Source organism: Lepidochelys kempii, chromosome 5, assembly GCF_965140285.1.
Source record: "Lepidochelys kempii isolate rLepKem1 chromosome 5, rLepKem1.hap1, whole genome shotgun sequence".
NCBI classification, from domain to species: Eukaryota; Metazoa; Chordata; order Testudines; family Cheloniidae; genus Lepidochelys; species Lepidochelys kempii.
This window is the reverse complement of record NC_136384.1, coordinates 10,668,488-10,690,348: the sequence shown is the minus strand read 5'-3', so window position 1 is coordinate 10,690,348 and position 21,861 is coordinate 10,668,488. Positions and strand designations below refer to the sequence as shown.

Below are 21,861 nucleotides of genomic sequence, written 5' to 3'. Positions count from 1 at the left end.
TAAATCAGATCCATGCACAGAGGTTCATTGAAGCCAAACACTTGGACACAGTTGAGAGCAGATCAAACTCAGTGCACAGTGTAGTTCACAAAAATACAATGAAAATGTTAGGACATATAAATAATTATGAAATAATCCAGAAAGCTATGGAATGCCATTGGCTCACTGTGTGATTTCAGGCAAGTAATGGAACTTCTTGTGCCTTCGTTTTCCCAGTGGATGATTGTGATCAGAATGCTCACTCATCTTTGCAAAGTACATTGAGACCTATGGATTAAAAGCACTGAATAAATGTGAATAATGCATTGGTTTTCATGTTCAGTGTGTCCTTCTTGAGGCACAAGGACCGTGAGCATAGTGCCTGATTGTATTGCTCCAGATTTACACAGGAGGAACCCTGTTGATTACAGTGGAATTACACTGGAATCCAATTGGAGTAACACAGTGGAGTATCAGCACTTTATTTATTTATTTATTTATTTACACTGGAAGCTGAGATTCTCCTTCATGGAAGCTTATGGGTGGGTTTGTTAGCAAGAGGCTCTCACCAGCTCATCTCTGTTAGCAAGTGTTTTGGGCTCTTGCCTGATTTCTGCCTACATTTTGTTTTCAGTTACAACAGTGCCCATCTGAGGTAACTGCACTGAAGTCAGGAGACTTTGAATTTACACTGGTCCAAGTGAGAGCAGAAATTGGACCGCGACATCTAGGCTGGAGAGAGTGAAGCAACAGAGCCAGGAATGGAGTTGTGAGGGTGACACACGTTACAGAGATACAGATACAGTGCATTTTAAATAATTATTTTTAAATATTCATAATTAAACTTACATTGAGGAAATAAATCATTTTGTATTAATTTTTGCTTGAAAGATAGAAGTGGCACTGCATGCAACCTTCTCCTTCACACCTGGATAGGTTAGTTAAAATTTTGTGCAATTTCATGCACAGTGTATTATCTAGCCTACGAATTGAGGAACAACACCCAGTGGAAAGATATCCATTGATGCATTGCACATTGGATTGGATGATGAGGCCCCGATAAGGCGTGGTACTTAATCACATATTCAACTTCAAGCATGTGAGTAATTCTGTTGCCAGTGGGAATACTGATTTGCTTAAAGTCAGGCATGTGTGTCAATAGTTTGCTGAATTGGGGCCTGAAAGAAGACATAATAGTGTGAGATCATGTCGTTAAAGACTGTGAGAATGCCTCCACAGCAAAACCTGTGCTCAGGCTAGCCTACTGAGTCAGCTTGAACTCAGCTATCACAGGTACCAATAACAGTGAAGACAGTGCAGTGTGGGTTTCAGCATAAGTCAGGAATGGACCCTGGGTGCACATTTTACTCACTAGCCCACTCTGGAATCCGTGCTGTGCTGTGCTGTTCACTACCATTTGTTAACCACACTAGTTGGACTGAAGATAGCTCAGGTAGGCTAGTCTGAGCACAGCTTCTGCTGCGTAGACATACCCGAAATGGTAATGCGTGCACAGAAGGGGCAGAGTTAAGGTTGTGAAAATAACATTTATTTTGGCCATTCTTCATTTGTGCATGCTTTATTGTACAGCCCCACTGTTCTTTTAATGTTTTTTGTATAAGCTAATATGATATTGTATGTAACTGAGGAGTTCAGCATCGCTAAGAAATGAGTTTAAATGCACTATTTATATTTCCTGCTACCCGCAATGTAATGCCATTAAGGAAACAGTCCTGAAAATTCTCTGTCCCTGGGACTCTCATCAATTTCAACGGGAGTTCTGATTGTAGAGGGCTTGCACCCTCAAGCCATAGGACACAGCTGACCATATGCTCGTGCTGATTAATGACACTTCTCAGGTGCATTGGAAGCACTTGTCTTCACCTCATGCCTCGCTGCACAGCCAAGGTACACCATCAATCAGCATAACCACACAGTCTGCCGTTCGTTATCCTTTAATTAAACAGCACAGATAATTTCTGCAATTATTTCCAATATAAATATTGTCCGATGCCTCGGCTCTCTTTAGCCTTATCAGGGGAATATAAACAATAAGAGAGGAATGAAATATACATTTGAGCAAAACAACATACACAGATATTAGTTAACCCTTTAAAATATCTTTAGCTTGACAAACCAAGGGTGAATAGAATGGTCCACCAAGCACAGTGGTTCAGGGTGAGAATACTGAAATTATTTATTAAAAAATAAATCCATTTACTTACCTCACAGGGATGTTGTGAGGCGTGATTAAGTAATGTCTACCGAGGGGCTGATCCAAAGTTCAGTGAAGCCAATAAATGTCTTTCCCACTAATTCCAATGGACTTTTGTTCAGGGCTTTGAGGTATCTGGATGAAAGCCACTATGGAAGTGCATAGTACTATTCCTATTATGTGAAATTCACACTTGGGCAGAGAGCCAGAAGAAGACCTTGGCATCAGTGGGGATTAAGTGGTACATTGGCTTTGTGCAAGCTTTCTGCATGGAGTGAATTTCACTTATTCGGTGTATTGGGAAATCGTAATAAAAATGCATGGCTCGTTTCTCCTTTCCAAAGTTCCTTATAAGCTCTAACTTTGGACTTATGGTGGGATTTTTAAAAGGACTCGGCATTGGCTTAGCTCTGCTGCCATTGAAATCAATGGTAAAACACCTGCTGCCTTCAGTGGGAGGGGACAGGAGTCTGCACTGACGCCTTTTGAAAATCCCACTCTAAGGCTGCAAATTTGTTTCCTTTTCTATTTCCTGAGCACCCCTACTGCCTTGTGTTTTTCAGAGGATGCTTATAAAACTCAAGTGCGAATAGATGACGAACCAGCTTACTTGGACATTCTAGACACTGCTGGACAGGTGAGTAGTTTCTTAATGTATACTTCTGTAACAGAGATAAAAGCAAAGACCTCCAATATATGGGTCACAAGGATGGAGACAAGCTTCACTATTCAGGCACGAAAGGAACAGTGTTGGCACAACATGTGTGAATTAGTACAAAAGAGATCAAGGGGAGCATCAGAAATATAATGTGACTCAGTTACCTGACCAGTAGAGATAGGCAACATTAGAGCAAATGATTAGCACAATAAAGGTTTTTCACATACACACATGGAGAACGTGTTGTAATAAAGACATGAGTAAATGTTGCTGCACATTTGATCTTAATGTTTCTGATGTCTCTAGTCAATAATACCAGTCATTTGGTTCTCTCCCCCAAAATTCTCCTGTTCCTAGTAAGCAAAACTCTGTCATGTTTTTTAGCTAGCACAAGGCAGTAGGAAAATCTGAAAGTGCCATTTTTTTATGATTTCTTATGTATAAATTTATTGATTTTGATATAATTGCTGTAGAGATATAAGGCAAACATAACCATTAAAAGAGGGATTTTTCTAAAGTACTCAGTGTCCCCCTAACACTAGTCTCAGTGAAGTGGCTGGACCAAAACTGAGTACTTCTGAAGTTCCCACCCTAAATGTCAAGCTTCACCAGCCACTGTGATTTCCAAGAGATGAGGTACAAAATCCTCAAAAGATGGCCCAGCAGCCCACATTTCTCCATGTATTTCACAACTTTCTGATTTGTAGTGATTCAGGGAGTATCGTACTAAGAATCAGGACACAAATGTTCTTCTGTTGCACTGTAGCGTATGGAGAAGCCACAGCTCCGTTTCCCTGTCCATTTAAAAAAAAAGAGTTTAAAACATACACAGATTTGTGGAGCCTCTTAAAAGTGTTTAGAGCTATCACTGAGTCAGAGGGCCAGATTCTCAGCTTGTATGAATCAGTGCAGCTCCGTCGACTTCATTGACTATCCTGACTTATACCAGCTGAAGATTTGACCCAAAATTTTAGCTTTGTTTTAACACATTATATGTGGTTGAGTTAGTACGTATTTTAAGAAAGCATAACTCAATGTCCACCATATCTACCGAGCTACAGTGACTGAAGCAGGCTGTTGCATCAGAATTATTATTTTAAAAGAGGTTAAAAGGAGGACATTTCTCTTTTTTAAATATTCTCTATAATAATTTATGATAGTTGTATGGGGCTTCACTCGGGGCCAGCAGGTCTAGTGGCCAAGCCATGGCTCAGCGGTCTCTCAGAGTCTTGGAATGGCCTTGCCAGGCAATCTGAAGCCTAGCGGGCGAGTTACAGTTCTTCCTGGGTTCTCCTGACTGGGGGGAGGGGAAGAGGGGGAGGGGAGAAGGGTACAGGAACCCAGGCCCTCCCTTTCCACCAGGTCCCAGCCAGTGCCCAAGGGGGAAGATGTGAAGAGAGTCTTAGTCTCCTCTAGCAGGTGCAACAGACCAGTCTCCCCCTGGACTCCTTCCTACCTCCCCTGTTCTCTCTTTAGTTTGGAGTGTGGTCCCAGCACTCAGCTTCCTTCTCAAATTGTTGCTCAAACAGTCCCAATGATTCAGACAGTCAGTTGGGGTTTCCTTGCTCACTTTTCAGTGTCCAATTGTTCTCCCTTGTCAGGGAAAAGCAAGGGAGTAAAAGGAGTCAGGATCTTGGCCTACCAGTCTGGTCTTAACCACAGTCTGGACCCTTCAACTATTAGGGTGACCACACAGCAAGTGTGAAAAATCAGGATGGGGGTGGTGGGGTAATAGACACCTATATAATAAAAAAACCCCAAATAAAAGTACTGTCCCTATCAAATCGGGACATCTGGTTACCCTATCCCCTGTGGACCCCTCGGTGCCAGAAGCTGCAACCTGGCTGCAGATGTCTCTCCTTCACTCTCCTCCCTGCTTGACTTTTGGAGTCCCCTTTTAAGCAGGTCCTCCATTTGGGACATTATCTGCAGCAGCTGCGGGGCAGGGTCTTTTTGGCCCAATACTGCTCCACAAGTCCCTTAGCTGTGGCCTAGTCAACACTATAAAATTAGGCTGGTTTAATTGTTTTGGTCAGGGATATGACAAATCCACTACCCTGAGCAGCGTCGTTAAGCCAGCCTAAGTCCTTGTATAGATATCACTAGGTCGATGGAAGAATTCTTCCATTGACTTAGCTACTACCTCTTGGGGAGGTAGATTACCTATGCCAGTGGGAGAACCCTTCCCATCAGCATAGGTAAAGTCTATGCTGAAGTGCTACAGTGTCACAGCTGTTTTAAGTGTAGACAAGCCCTTAATATGGGGTATGTAAGCCCCATCAAAATAATATAATAATCATCTCACAGTCTTGTACAACTGAGGCCTAAAAGATAGTTTCAGCTGTTAAAGAAAGTCACTTACAGTTTAGTTTAGGATAACCACTTTAATTGGATGGAAGGAAGGGAAAACCATATGAAAAATAAGAAACAGCACTTTAGTTTAAGGTTACAGAGTAGCAGCCGTGTTTAGTCTGTATTCGCAAAAAAAAAAAAAAAGGAGGACTTGTGGCACCTTAGAGACTAACAAATTTATTTTAAGGTATCTTTCGGGAAAACTCTGTTTCCCTTAGCAAATCATGTATGTTTCTCTCAAATGTACATTTCTACTGCCCTCCGGTATACAGTGGAATTATCATAAGCTTCAATGTAATGTTTACAGTGGTAGTTATCAGGTTTAATACATTTCAATAATCTTAAAAAAAGGACGGGTGGTCACCTGCCTTAGCTACTTTTTTATTGTGTTAGTTTACAACGTTTTATCATTTAAACTTTGAACACCATATGACTCCATGAGCCTTTTGAAGTTATGTAACTTGCCTACCATGAATTCCAGGTTTAAGAGTTTGATATAAGGGTGTCATAAATATAAAGGGAAGGATAACAACCTTTATGTATGCAGTAACATAAAATCCCTCCTGGCCAGAGGTACAGAATCACTTACCTGTAAGAGGTTAATCAGTTTAATTAACCTTGTTGGAACCTGACCAGAAGGACCAATGGAGAAAGAAGATACTTTCAAATCTGGGGGGGCAGGGAAGGTTTTGTTTGGGCTCTCTTTGTTTGTTCCCTCTTGGGACAGAGAGAGAGACCAAGCAGGTAAACCAGCTCCTAAAAAAGATCCTGAAATGATATTTCTAAATTTACAGAAATTGTAAGTAATAGCAAGGAAATGTGTTAGATTATCTTATGTTTTTAGCTTGTGAATTTCCTCTATGCTAAGAGGGAGGCTTATTCCTGTTTTTGTAACTTTGAAGTTGAGCCTAGAGGGGAATCCTCTGTGTTTTAAATCTTTTTATTACCCTGTAAAATTACCTTCCATCCTGATTTTACAGAGGTGCTTCTTTTACTTTTTTCTTTATAATAAATTTCTTCTTTTAAGAACCCAATTGATTTTTAGTGCCCTAAAAATAAAGGGTCTGGTCCGTACTTTTATTAAAGGTAATTGGTTGGTATATTATTCTCAAGCCTCCCCAGGGGTGGGGAGTGAAGGGGGTGAAGGGGCTTGGGGGAATATTTTGGGGAAACAGGGACTCCAAGTGGCCCTTTTCCTGAATCTTTGGCTAAATCACTCGGTGGTGGCACCAATACCATCCAAGGACAAGGAAAGGATTTTTGCCTTGGGGAAGTTTTAACCTAAGCTGGTAGAAATAAGCTTGGGGGGTCTTTCATGCGGGTCCCCATATCTGTACCCCAGAGTTCAGAGTGGGGAGAAGAACCCTGACAAAGGGCAGGCAATTCCATATGCTGTATAGAATTAAATCAAATGCATAGAGAATATTTCCATTAAAACTGCTCCTTTGCTAGAATATACCCCTCAAAAAGGGCCAGTATGCTAGTGTAAAATTGGAGTAACTTCACTGAAGAGTTGTTTCCAGACATGCATTAGTGTAAAAGAAAGCAGAATTGTCCCAATAAAACCTGGTGAATTATTTTTATAGAAGATAATGTCATCACAAAGGTAAAAGTAGCAAATGTGAGCTTCCTAAAATCCCATCTAAAATATCTTTAATCTTTTGCCTGTTTAGTATATACATAAATTGTAACTTTGCACTTCTGACCAAATGCTGTGATTCATTCCCATTTAATATCTTTATGCTAGAATTGGGCCCAGACTGAAAAGTTTATATCTGGTATATATCTGAATTTGTATCAAAATCTGGGGTGTTCAGATAAGGGACTGTGGGGAGGGGAGTTTGGGGCCATTGTAAACATAGATGCCATTTGAGAAATATATTTCTGGTTTTGAACCTCAGCAACTAGTTTAAAAGAAAAACAGGTGACCAAGCCATCAAGCTAAGGTGATTTTGAATCCAGTCAATTGCTTTTTTCTTCTCCTTAAATGGAGACCATCAAACCTGAGCAAGCTCTCATCACAAAAAAAGAGTCCAAATGTTCTGTGAATCCTAAATTACTGCCTCTCTGCACCACTGGTCCTTCTCTGCTGTCACTCTTTCTTGCTGCTGGCCGGAGCTATACTGGATCCATGCTTCTTGTGTCATCTCCTACCACAGGTGTGTCTATGCTTTCTTCTCTGCCCTTACTTGGTGTGACATGTTGAATATTGTGTTGTACTACGGGATATGAATATCTCCTTCTTCTGTTAATCAGTGCATTGAAGTTGCCCAGCTCCTATTCTGTTTGCATTAGAGCTGGTTGGAAAGCAAAATTTCCATCCCATGAGAAACTGTACTAGTTCTATCTTTCATTTCATCCCAAACTGGGACAAAAAGTTAAAATATGGGAAAATTTCCCAGAACAAAAAGTTCAGAATATTTTAATTTGGAAATGAGAAAACAAAAAAAAATGACTACTTTTTTGATTGAGTTGAAATGTCTATTCAACATGAACAGTGTCATTTTGAACTGACATTTCAGCTTAAAATGATGTAAGAATGAAACTGGAAGTCAAAATGTCAGTTTGAAACAAAATGTAAAACATAAAAACATTTTAAAATAAAACCTTTTGCTTCCTTTCAAAATGTTGATTCTGAAAATCAAAATGTTTTCTTGAAATCATTATTTTCCTGTGGAAAACTTTGATTTTGATGGAACCACGTTTTCAGGAGAAAAATCTTTTCATTGGATGCTTTCCTAACATCTCTAGTTTGCAGACTGTGGTTGCTTTGGAGGCTCATTCTGGTGTCTTTGGAGTTAATAGCAAAACCCCATTTGACTAAGGGACGCAGGATGGAGCCCTTACTAGGAAGGAGGCTTGAGTTGAGTTTTTAGCCTCTTTCCTTTATTAACCATGTCCCTTGAAACTCACCCCTATGCTGCTCTCTGTCTGTTGGTTGTTCTGGGATTATACTGGTGTAAGTGAGAGGAGACTCAGGCTTTTAGTCCTTTATTTCTGCCTCAGATCTGCCGACTGATTATCAGTGACTGGCACCCTCCGCCCCAGCTGTCCCAGCCCTACACAAACAGCTGTCACACAGAGCCTTGGAAACATTTCTCACTTTCAGCCATTTTTCATTCTAAGCTCAAAATGTGTGCTGTCTGCAGCCCTGTTTAAATTCCTCCCTCATGAACAGACACAGCAGTTATCTCCTTTGTTATGTTCTTCCACTGTTTGCTGACACAAGGCTTTTATTCTTCGGCTCATGATCCCAAGCTCCTTATTGAGTCCCCATAAAGGGCTTTAAAAAAAAACAGCACCACCCAGAACCCTACTTGCAGAAAGAGAACCCTAGAAGACCCTAGACAGGCAGGCAAACTTGTTTGCACACAGAGAAGGCACTTGTGCAGAAAAATGGGTAAATGCACCTGACAATCAGAACTTACATATGCACAATTATTGGGCCAACTTTGCATGTCCAAATGGTGTATTTTTAAACGCAGTTGATGCAGAAGCATATTTTCCAGATTAAAAACCTGCCTTAAAGTGCTAAGGGATATCATTTAAAGGAGAATTTCCTTTGTCTGGAGCAGTCTGTGTTTTAATTCATTTTGAGACAGGCACTTCCAACCTGACAACAACAGTACACTCTGTACTGAAATCTGTCTCCCAAATTGCTAGCAAATCGCAAGACATGTTTATCCTGCCAGCCTCCAAGACTAAGATTTTTACCCCCTGCTTCAAGCTTTGAAGAGGGAACCATATTAACCCAAGAGCCCTTCAGATAAACACACTTTTCCAGAATAAACATCATAGCCTGATGACTCACCCAGATTGTTCTCTGTGATCCTTCTAGTAATTATCAAAACATGCTGCTCCATAATCCTGAATCAGTGCTAGTTGAGTTTCAAATCGGACTACTGAAGCTTGTCTAAAGGAAATTTAAAATGGAGCTTTGGCAGTAATTATATTTTAATGGGCCTTTAGAGCTTATTCTTTTGTGGAGAAAATAACTTTAATGCATATTCTCTTATATACTGTAATGTGTAAATGAAATATTCTCATTTTATTTTTAAGGCACTGTATTAGTGAGCTAAACTGTGAACATTATTAACTCAATATGCTAAGTGAATAGCATGAATTTAATTTTCTTTTTATATTTATTTGTTAGGCAAGCTGATGCCGGCATTCAGAAAAAAAAAATCAAACCATGATCCTGAATGCTTTGTTGAATTCCTTATCACGGCAAACTACTCTATATTTTTCAGAGTAACAGCCATGTTAGTCTGTATTCGCAAAAAGAAAAGGAGTACTTGTGGCACCTTAGAGACTAACCAATTTATTAGATCATAAGCTTTCGTGAGCTACAGCTCACTTCATCAGATGTATATCGTGGAAACTGCCAAGTACTCCTTTTCTTTTTACTCTATATTTTGACACAGTCTTGCAGAGAGAGACAAAATCCATCTCATCACTAAATCACTTTGTTTCAGAAGCTGCAAATTTGGGAGAAGCAGTTGAGGTTTGGGAAATTAAACAAAGATTTTGGTAAATCATAGATTCAGTGACAGGAATAGATCATAACAGTAGAGGGCTTCTTCTTATTCTATTATAATCTATGGCAAGGCTTTCACTGACTTCAATGGGAGAAGGGCCTATGTTGTGTAAAGACCATTTGTCTAGCTGGAGCAGGTGTCTGGGAGCTAAAATTTCTGAGTTTACTTTCTGTCTCTGTCATCAAATGAACCACAGCATAACCAAGGGTGTCACTTTACCTTTCTACACCTGTTTACCCCTCTGTCAGATAGATGTAATATATGGCTGTATGAAGCAGATATTGACTGATGGTGAATATCAGAGTTTATTGATGCCAGAGGTGCTGATGTCCCCACTTCCCCCCTGCAAATGTGGCTTTCAAACCATATCACCACTGGAGCACTAGATGACCCAAGGTATCATTGTGACCTGACCCATGTCTAATAGCAGCTGGTATTTCTACTACTCCCCTTTCCTAGGGATTCTTATTGCAGGACAAGGCAGGTTCTATTCGTGGTTAGAGTTCCATATTAGGCCTGGGTGAAAGTTTTCAATTTAAACTCTTTTTCTTAAATATAAAAGACTTTTTTCTAAACAAAAAATTCATGGAAAATATGTATTTCATTTGAAAATTCATGGCTTTGATATATTTTGGTTTTCCAAAACAAAAAACATCAGTTTTTGCTGTTCCCCACAAAATTACAAGCAAACAGAACCACCACAACAAAACCCCAGAAAATGTCCAAGAAAAAAATGGGGCAAATATTGTTTTGTTTGTTTCCAAATTTTTCAGGAAATTACTTACCATTTTCCAAACAGTTCCATAATAGTTTGTACTGGGAATGAGCTTACATCCATCACCATCCAAACTTTCCCCCTCCCCCAGCTCTTACAGCACCACATCATTATGCAGTTCTATCCCTTTTAGTGACACCTGTATCCCATTTCTGTTACCAGCATTACCCCTCTGATGAGAGGTGGATGAACTTGGAGGTTGCATCTCAGTGGAGGAGAAATCAGTGACATGGAGTCTGGGTATATGCTAAGTACAATTTACTTTATTTTCACACATATACCAGATGTGGCCACAACAGCATACAGGCAATCCCATATTTCAGAAGACTCATTCCAGACACCAATATCTGATGCTCAGGAACCAACTCTGCACTGGCAACTGATTCCAGCATGAGAAAATCTTCTTGCTACTTGCAACAGCGACCTCGAAACAGAACTTCAAGACTCAAACTCACAATAATGCAAGCATTTTTTTCCCAGAGCAAAAACGTGTGGACACACTAAAATTACGTGTACCAGTGCTGCCATAACCGAAGAACTACTTGACCATGTGTATGACCTTAGGCAGAAAGTGGGGTTGTGAGCACCTTGCAGGCTTTGGATCAGTGGGAGTATAAAAGTGTTTTGGTGCAAGGCAACCATGGCTCAGAAAATGTTAGCTGTGTCTCATGCTGCACGATAGCTGCTGGGTTGGTTGATGGGGGCTCCAAAGTAGGTTCCAAGGGAAAGAGGGGGCCATTCAAGCAAGAAGGTGTTGAGGTGCCCGTGATGAGTTCCTTACAGTGGCACTGGAACCATTTGTATAGTGGAGGTTCTGAGTGTCAATGAACCAAACGGTAAACCCTGAATATGATTGAAACCACTTCAAGCCGGGGGTGCAGCAGCCCCTAGTTCCAGCACCTATGGGTACCTATTCATGTCTTATCTGAACTCCCCAAATCTTTTGAATCTGCCAGATTGCACTGAGAATCTCACACGAAAAGGCTTTCTAAAGAGATTCTCGGTATTTTCTATTTCATGAGCATGAGAAACAAAAAAGCAGAAGCTGTCTTTCAGGATACAGTATCCCAAGCAGAACCAGGAAGAGAGCTGCAAACAAATGAAATTTAAAAACATCAGCAAATGTTTCAGCTTGAGTTTCCGTTGTGTATTCATGCTGGTGAGTATTTTAATTGATTCAACCCACTTCAGCCGTTTTTTCTGGTTCTGGGAAATCCTGACCTGGCTGATGCTACTGTTGAGTATGAAAACCATTCCAAAGGGGAAAGGAAGGGCAAAAGAGAAATTATTTCAAGAAAATTATTAATGCAATAGGGGATCTTTATTACACCAGATCTAGTTCAGATTTGTATTTCTCTTGCTTCGTCCAGCTCCGATAGATTTTCTCTCCTGCTTTTGTTAGGGAGTGATAGCTAATGAGAATATATTGTTGCCACAGCAGTTTTATGTAATTACCAGAACAGTGTGAGGATTCAAAACAAACTTTGCTCAGCAGGTGCTTCTCTTGAAAGAACAAAAGCTCATCTGCAGATCTACTGACTGTACCTATACAGGAATTTAGATCTGTTTATCATGCTGATCTCTTTTATCTTCAGCCTCTTAGCTACAAATTGGTGTCTGACCCCTATTTTAAGGCAGGAGGAGAAAAGGAAAACTGCATGAGATTTTTTTTTCCTGGCATGTCCCCCAAATTTTTCTGACAGAGGCAAGGCTTTGTCACTAGGTTTGAAGGCCCGCAGCATCATTCATCATCTTTTGGGACTATTGATCCTAGAATTCATATGCTCCCCCAGTGCCATAGTTCTGAGCCTCGTCTTTATCCCCATAACAATCCTGTGAGGTAGGGAAGAACTATTATGCCCATTTCACAGATGAGCAGCTGAACCACAGAGAGACTAAGGGCTAGATGCACAAAAGGACTTAAATGGTGCAAAACTGAACATTGTAACACCTAACTTGTAGACACCTAGAAAATCACAAGAGCAAAACTGAAATTCACAAAGCCTGGGTTAGGTGCCTAGGATCCGTACACAATGAATGTTAAAAGGAAGACTTAGCATCATAGAATATCAGGGTTGGAAGGGACCTTAGGAGGTCATCTAGTCCAACCACCTGCTCAAAGCAGGGCCAATCCCCAATTTTGGCCCCAGATCCCTAAATGTCCCCCTCAAGGATTGAACTCACAACCCTATGTTTAGCAGGCCAATGCTCAAACCACTGAGCTATCCGACCCCCCTTGCTTTGTACAATGTGATCCACAAAAAATCACCACGCTAGGTGGTGAGCCTCCTAAGCTACCTGATGGGAGATGCTGATGGCAGGACAATGTCCTAAGCCCCACTACCTCATGGAAATAGGTACCTAATTCCAGGCTGGAGGGAGACTCCTGTCTCTGCTAGCAATCCACAGCCTGGGGACTCTCACCGGGAGTCAGGAGACTTAGGCGCTGAAGGCATTTCTTGTGAGAATACATTAGGCAGGATGCCTCACTGCACACAAAACAGGCAGAGGAGGAGAGGGTGCTGCCACCCACCTCATAGCTTTTTGCCCAGTGGCTAAAGCACACAGCTGAGATATGGGACACCCAGGTTCGTTTCCCACCTCAGCCTGGGAGGGAGAAAGTATTTGAATGGGGTCTCCCACACCTTACAGGAGGAGAGTATTCTAACCACTAATTTGTGTGATATTCTGATGAAGAACTCCCTGAATCTCTCCTGTTGAAGCAGTATGCTCCAATAATTCTTTAATTATTTATACGCAGTAATGCGTATAAATAATTAAAGAATTATTGGAGCATACTGGACCCTGGGTCTCCCATCTCCGTACCCTAATCACCAGGCTACAGAGTCATTCACACTTGTTCTCTCTTGCCCAATGACTCTTTAATTATTTATCCAGGGGGAAGAGTTTCAATAGAGGAGACTGAGGGACCCCCCTCATCAGAATATCCCACAGCTCAGCAGTTAGAGCATGTGCTTGAGGGGTAGGAGACCCCAGTTTAAACCCTTCTCTCCCTCAGGCTTAAGTTTCCCACACTTAAGGTGAGTGCTCTAACCATTAGATTGGAATTTGCAGGGTAGGTACCAGCACCTCCTCTTCTGGCCAAATTTGGAACGGGACCTGCTCCAGTAGGTCGTCTCTGAGCATGCCTCGCAGATTGGACTTCACATTGAGAAAGGTGGGCGAATACCTTTCCTTCCCCAGTTTGTGCATCCCTCTGGGCTTAGACAGGTGTCTGAACACTTAGGGTGAGGCAGCAGTGCACATGTCCAGAGGCAGAAACTTGGGCTCCAAGGGAACTTTTACTCTGGAAATTTGGCATCGGCCAAGCAGGGTTCTGTGGATTGCAGTGGGGCCTAAATCAGGGGTTATGGTGCCTAATTCCCAGAGTTAGTCACATAAGTACTTTTGCGAATCCCACCCTAAGTGACTTTCCCAGTGTTACACAGGAAGTCAGTGGCAGAGCAAGGAATTCAACCCTTGTCTTGTGAATTGCAAGCTAGCACCCTAACCACGAAACCACCCTTTCTCTAGTTCTTGCTAATATTATTTTTCTGCATCCTTAAGTTCCTTTATGTACACTATGCCTCCCCTACATGATTTCACTGGACCACCTATATGCATCAATCACCTCTCAATATCAGTATGTATCTTCGAGTGATGAGGCTCAGTTGCCATCATTCCCTATAAGAAAGATTCTCAACTAGACGACTCCACAATTTGTGCTCCACTTTTTAGAATGCAGCAATAGGTTTGTTCAATGGTTGGATTATTTTATAATTACCCTGTGGTTTACATGGGCCGTTTAAAAGGATTGAATTGACTTTAAATTAGCACTGTTGCTTTTCAAAGCTTTAATATTGCAGGACTTCTCCTTCATTCTTGTCCTTTTGGATATCTCCACTCACACACTCCTATCTTCTAGAGGTCCACTGTCACAACTCAGGATGGCAAAGGTTTTTAATTGGTTGGACCAACTCTACTCATCCTTTAACTTTAATATCCAGTCATGGTCGGGAATGAGACCATGTAAAAATGGCCATGTCCTAACAACAGAATATAGGATCTGCATCCCCTCTTACTTACACCAGTGTGACTCCATTGATCTCAGTGAAACTATTCCTGACTTACACCAGTGCCCAGACCTCATGGTGATGTGCATGTCACAAATCCCTGAGTGGAGGGATGAACAAAAGAAGATCAAACCCATACATAGCTAGATAGGTAGTTTAGATGAGAGGAGATTCAGCCTTCATTATCTGTTCCCTGTGGACCTAATTAGTGCAAGATGAAATCAGATAAGAATGGTAGTATTGGACACCTACTTTGCACTGGTGTAAATGATTACATATGGTGTAAGGGCAGTGGGACAATCATGCCATTTGTGTCATAGAATCATACCAGACTTTAATGCTGTGATCAACACAAAATCAATACAACTAAAGAAGAGCTATTTCTGTTTCTTTATATTGAAAGTTTTATTCACAATTCAGAACTATTATGATTTCTAGAACAGGTGTCCAAGCCTCAGCAAAATGCTTAGCTAAATTTCAGTGGCTGGAATTTCACTACGTGTGATGATGACATGCTGTAAGAGACAAAGAAAAGCCCAGCTTGATATTCAAATCCCAGGTTAGGTTTGCAGCTCGGGGGTGGGAGGGGAGCTACCATCTCTTGGGATTTGTAAGGTAAGCAGACTGGATGGAAGTCACCACAAGGCAGTAAATATGCAAGCCCAGAATGTCATTCTGAGTCACTTATCAGAACATCAATATGTCGATTCCTTGGCCTCCTGTTTTACCTTTGCTGAGCCACCCTGGGAAAAATTGTAAGTCTGTGTTCCTTGTGCGAGCTGACACGGGCTTGTTCTAATCCCTGGTGAGCCTTTCCCAGCCAGCTGCAGACATTACCACTACACTTCTGTTATTCTGCTGTTTACTAAAATATATTTACTGAGCAATTAATTCCTTCCCTTTACCACTTAGGATGCATTTTTTGATAAAAGATGAAAATCTGTTTTATTTTTGCCTGAATACAAATTAGGAGGGGGAAGTGTTTTATGGCATGCAATAAATCAAATGCACGTGGGGTGTTTAGAGATAGTTAACAATGAAGTTTGCTTCAGTGAATGCATTTAAGAGAAAATTATAAAAGTGTTTATTCCCACAGAAGAAGCCATGAGCATTAACATGAAAGAAAAAGACAGTTCACTGAGCTAGGGACTGTTGCTTCAAGGTGTTTTATTGCTAGTGTGGAGAATTGATTTAATGCTTCCAGCCTTGTTTGGGGGTGAATGGAAAGCCTGTGTTGACTCCCAGATGAGAGAGGGTATATTTTCATTATTGAGTGACAGGGAGGTTTGCCACTTTAAGAAAAGTTTGATTAATACAGCTACACTTGCAGCATAGGTGCAGCAAATTGGTGAATGCCTAGTCACCTGAGGCCAGGAACCAGAGTACAAACAGGAACCCTGGTGCAAAGAAGCTAGTTCTGGAATAGCGATCTGAACGCTAGAGCTGGTTAGTTAGTAGCCTCTTTAGTACACAAAAGGGCTGCTGTCATGCTGTTTTGCAATTTCTGTTATTTTTCGTAGGGCTTTGTTCTGCTTCTTTGCTCTGTTGTGGGAAGGATCCTTGTTATTTTTTCATCCTTACTGATTGGGAGCACAATTGTTTTATAAGCCAGCCTGGCTGTGCAGTCTCCCTGACACTGAGCAACACTAAGAAAAATATTTGTGAAATAAAATGTTTTTCTATTGGCCACTGGGGCAGCACAACCAGAAAAACTAGATGAATCAAGATGTAAGTAAAGACACCATTGTTTGAAAGGGAACCTGTACTAATGGTTAGTGGGGCTTAATTCAGGAGGGTTTCTGTGGCTGGAAACAGTGAAAGTGTGTGGGGCGGGAAGAGGTGGTGGTAATTGGAAAGTAAGGATGATCCTGGGCTAGAAAGCTCAAATGTAGATTCTGATCCATATTCGTAACTTCCCAAGTTGAAGGGTATTTGGATCTGGTGTTCCAGTTCAGGAGTATATCTAGTTCAGGCACATGTGGTCAAAAGAGACCATGGATCTTTGCTTCTACCATGTCTGCCCCTACTATATCCCCAAAAAAACCCATAGCCCTAGCCCTACCTTGGTTTAGATAGAAAAGAGTCTAATCAAGGTCACAAGATGTAATAAGTGAGAACAGGTTTGGACTCTACATAATGTCTCAGAATTTATTTTTCTCTTTGATTAAGCTGTTACTAATGCCCTGATGCTGTGGTAATAGACATGGTATAAAACCCTCTAGAGAGAGAACCAAAACCCCAATGTCTCTGGATTCATTCTGTCCAAATATTGATGGAAGCTTTCCTTTAAGGCTTTTGAAGTTAGAAAGTCCCTCAGATACTTATGGATACCCAGTCTTCATAGCCATGATGAGGGACAAGTGCCCTATACTGAGGGGAAAACAAGAACTCATGTCCCTGCACTGCTGCCCATTTCTAGACCCAAACATGACCCAATCCTTTATAGAAGTCTAAAGCGCTACCGGGTTCTAGCTGGGATGAGAAGGCCAGGAAAACAGTGAGAAGAATGATGTAGCAGAAACCTCAAGAAGGAGCTTATTTGCCTGAGATTTGTAGCCTTTTTTGTGCAGACTCAGGAGATTAGGATATAATGTGGGTATTTATCCAATTAGAAGCTGAGCTTCCAGCACCTAGAGGTTCACCTGTTATTTATCAGGATCTGAAATAAGGCAACTTACTTGCTTCTTATTTCAATTGCCTCTGAAGTTAATCATTGGATGAAATTCTACAGCCAGTGTTATACAGCGGACAGAGGGTCATAATGGTCCCTTCTGCCTTTAAAACCTCATTTATACTAAGGCACATTTACACTGCTTTGGCATTACATTTACTCCCATTCCAAGTCCTCTTTACTCTGTGTGTGTGCGTATGTATAGTGGAACTTTTTTAATTTCAGCACTTCGGTCAGCTCCATTAACTCTGCTCTTCATGGTCTGGAAGAAAAATACATGTTTCTTGTATTATGCATATATCATTTGAAAAGTTAGAGGGTCTCTGCTTCAATAGCTCTATTAATTTTCTTCTTTGAGAGCAAGAAACCTGCTCAATGGAATGTGTGTGAGAGAGAGAAATCTACCCCATGGACTGCAAGGGGTGGTTTTAGCTGAACTTGCCTGTTACATTCCAAATCATGGGAGTTCATTTCTGCTATTACTTACCCCAGTTTTTTATTGCTTTAGCCTCATTGAGTTAAGAGAATCATACCACAGACGTTACAAAATGTCATCTGAACTAAATTCAGATTTAAAATACTTTGTTGGGAACAGAGATTATCTTTCATGATAACTTTGTGCTGTACAATGTCAACCTTTGCAATGCATTCTTTGCCCCCACCACAAATTAACGATAGCAAGGAGAACAATGCTCTTTATAATGGGAAAAGATGAGGAAAGATTCCTTCCTGTAATTCTATGGAGAGAAGGAGACTGATCACTAATCAATGGACTGATTATAATAATAATCCACCTCCACTGCAGACCCAGGCACTAATTCTGATTTACAGTAAGGCCCATTCACATTGTTTTAGCATCCTGCCAAAGCAGTGTAAAGGAGCCTTTAAACAGGTGTAATTTTACTGCCAGAGCAATGTAAAGGAGCCTTAGTGTAAATCCGTATCAGGCCCCCAGTGTTTAAGCCATAGCTACTATTCTTGTTCTGCTCTATATCTGCACTTTTATCAAATTCTCCACTTTCCCTTTCAGCTGAGTGGCAGATGGTTTGGTTTGTTTCAGATGGCCTGGTATCCTGCTGTAAACTCCTTTCATTCTCCTTCCCTGTACAGCAGATTTTGTTCCTGATCTTCTGAAAGTTAGCTTTGGTGGGAGGAGAAAGCAGGAGGAGAAGGGTGAAGTGATGGGGCTTTAATGTTGTTCAGTGCTCTTGCAGCTTTGCTTACACTGGTGGCTGGTGGCAGATTGATGTGCATTAATCAGTGCAGATGGCACCTGGGTGTAAGTGTGCCAATGCAGATTCCAGGATTGCCACCTTGACTCTTGTAATGGAAAAAGTCTGGCTGCAATTTCAGCTGGAGACAGACTTTCGCGCCAAAGCTGCTATGTGCCAGTTCTTTTGCTGAGTGCTGAAAAAGTGAAATGCACCTGATTTACCTCGGGATGGTGCAATGCCTTCCCCACCATTAGAAATGTGTAGGGGGAAAGCTGTGGAAGGAAGCAGCCATGTAACAAAAGGTTTATACGTCAGCCCTGCACAGACCAACATGGAAGCCTGTGGTGGGGTGGGATCCATGGGAACTATCCGATTCAGCCGTGGGATTTGAATCCAGATCTACTAGGTCCCAGGTGAATGCCCTAATCAGCAGACTATAGCGTCAAACTCAATATCTCTGTTTGGCTTAATAAATATTTAAATAATTATACAAAGTAGAACAGTTTTATTGGAGAGAGTGAAAGCAGCCCACCTCAGAATACCCTACAACCTGGTTGTATAGTGCTCACCTGGCAGGTGGGACACTTGAATTTACGTCCCTGTTCCAGAGCTGGGACTCAAGCCTGCGTCCCTGACAAGTGCCATAACTACTGGAAAACACACTTTTGTTCTGGGCTGACCAAAACTGTTGCCTACAAACTATTTGCCTGGGGAAAAACATTCCCTAGCTATTGCCTGGTAGGCCTCATTTGTGAAAAGTTCCACACCTCAAGTAACTAATTTGGGCCACTTGCCCCTAGTTTAACTGAACCTGTAACTATTTACACTAACCACCATCTATTTATATCCTGCCTCCTCTGGGAGATGGTCTAGTGGTCCACTTCCTTGTATATCTCAGGCCCGGAGATATTCCATGGAGACTAGTCTCTCTGAAAGGATGGAACAGGAGAAGTTGGGTCTCATTATAAGAGGGAAGAGGTGTTTGAGAAGCACTTGAGAATTGTACCATCAAGTCCTATTGACTTTAGTGGGGTGGCATGTAGAATAATAATCTTAAAATGCATTTTCTGGTAAAAGTTCACCTTCACCAAATTAATAAAATTCTCACAGGAACTTAAGAAAATGTCAGCTTTTGCAAAAGCAAATCTGTAAAGTGAATTTTAAATCAGTACTTTTGCACAGGTGTCTTCACAGTACAGGGTCAGCTTTTGATTTTTTCCCCCTCCCATTTGTCATTTGAAGGGTTTTTTTTTTTTGTTCTTTCTGTATCCTTCTTGTTCACTTTATCCTTGATTGTTCATTGTCGTAGACAGACAATGCACTGGCTCTTTCTGCAAAATCCCCCTGTGGTGTTTTTTTTTATATATATATATAAATGTGAAAACTTCTTAATAAGAGTGACTCCTGTGGTAATCATGCAGACAGCTGTGGTTAAGAACATCTGTTAGCAGATTCCCAATTCTAAAGTCAAGCAGAAAACAAGACAAGCAGATATAGAAAGGGGCATTTTTCAGATTAAATTGGGCTCCCTAAGGAGGTTCTGATCTCTTCCAAGACAGGTACAAGCCAAGATCAGACATAAAAATGTATTGAGTGTGGTGCTTGAAACTGTGACGCCTTTGCTTTCTATGTGTAGCACCTTTAAATTTCTAAGAGCTCCACTTCAGTGGAAGCAGTCATTTTGTCCTCAACGTTGCTGCAGTATGTAATAAAGGAGCAAAACATTCTGTACTGTCTTGGCGATTGCTTTTGATCTGTCTTCTCTTATTTAACTCCTGATAGTGTGGTCTATTGGGGAGAGCCCTGGACTGAGACTAAGGAGGCCTTGGTGCCATTTGTTTGCTGGGTAACAGTGGGAAGTCACTTCCCCTCATTCTGACTTGGTTTCCCAATGGCAGGAACCCCCAGGGATCTGTACTGGGACATATGCTGTTCAACAGATTCATAAATGATCTGGGAAAAGGGGTAAACAGTAAGGTGGCAAAGCTGGCAGATGATACAAAAGTATACAAGATAGTTAAGTCCAAAGCAGACTGCAAAGAATTACAAGGGATCTCACAAAACTGGGTGACTGGACAACAAAATGTCAGATTAAATTCAATGTGAAGTGCAAGTTAGAGCACATTGGAAAACATAATCCCAACTATGCATAGAAAAGGATGGGGTATAAATTAGCTGTTACCTCTCAAGAAAGAAATCTTGGAGTCATGGATCATTTTCTAAAAACATCTGCAACATGCAGCAGCAACGAAAAAGCTAATAATCTTAGGAACCATTAGGAAAGAAATAACAGTAAATATTATAATGCAATCAGAACTGCAAGCAGTATTCATATTGCCTCTATATAAAACCATGGTATACCCACACCTTGAATACTGCTTGTAGTTCTGGTTGCCAGATCTCAAAAAAAGATATTAGAACTGGAAAAGGTATAGAGAAGGGCAACAAATTTGAGGTGTATGGAAGAGCTTCCATATGAGGAAAGATTAAAAAGACTGGAAGTGTTCAGTTTGGGTAAAATATATGAATGATGAAGGATATGATAAAGGTCTATAAAATCATGAATGGTGTGAGGGAAGCAAATAAGGAAGTGTTATTTACCCCTTCACATAAATATAAGAACTAGGGGTTACCGATGAAATTATTAGGCAGCAGGTTTAAAATAAACAAAAGGAAGCACTGCTTCACACAACCTGCAAGGAACTTATTGCCAGGGGATGTTCTGAAGTCCAGAAATATAACCGGGTTCAAAAGAGAACTAGATAAGTTCGTAGAGGGAAGGTCCATCAATGGCTATTGTCCAAGACGGTCATGGACACAACCCCATGCTCTGGGTGTCCCTAAACTTCTGACAGCCAGATGCTGGGACTGGATGACAGGGAGTGGATCACTTAATTGTCCTGTTCTGTTCATTCCCTCTGAAGCATCTGGCATTGGTCACTATCAGAAGACAGGATACTGGGCTAGATGATCTGACCCAGTATGGCAATTCTTTATGTCCTTATTTGCATCAGGAAAGTTCCATGTGCCTTTTCAGAGGAGACAGTTTTGAGGTGCCCCAATTTAAAGTTGTGCATTGCAAGCAACATTAAGTTCTGCTGGATGGATCCCTTGTATTCTTTCTTCCTCTGGGAGCAGTACAGAAGTTTAGATATTTGGGTCTCACTTGAGTCCAGAAGTCTAGATATATATTGAAACTGTATATACCTGTCTTACTTGACCAAATTTACCTGGATATTTCATGAGGACAGGCTTTTTATTGCTGACACATCACGGCAAAAATTATTGGACCAGAAACACGGCAAAAATTATTAGACTGGATAAGATCTGAGATCCATCTAGTTCACTATCCTGTCTATGGCAGTGTTCAGTACCACATGTTTCAA

General features: G+C 41.1%; 1 protein-coding gene across 1 annotated transcript in view; it reads left to right on the top strand.

Moving 5' to 3' along the window:
* RIT2 (Ras like without CAAX 2) overlaps window positions 1-21,861 on the top strand; it is a 268,793-nt gene that overhangs the window by 118,234 nt on the left and 128,698 nt on the right. The window contains exon 3 of the mRNA XM_073343437.2: window positions 2,758-2,831. Within this exon, the coding sequence (XP_073199538.1) occupies window positions 2,758-2,831 (74 nt within the window). The remainder of the gene's footprint in view (window positions 1-2,757; window positions 2,832-21,861) is intronic.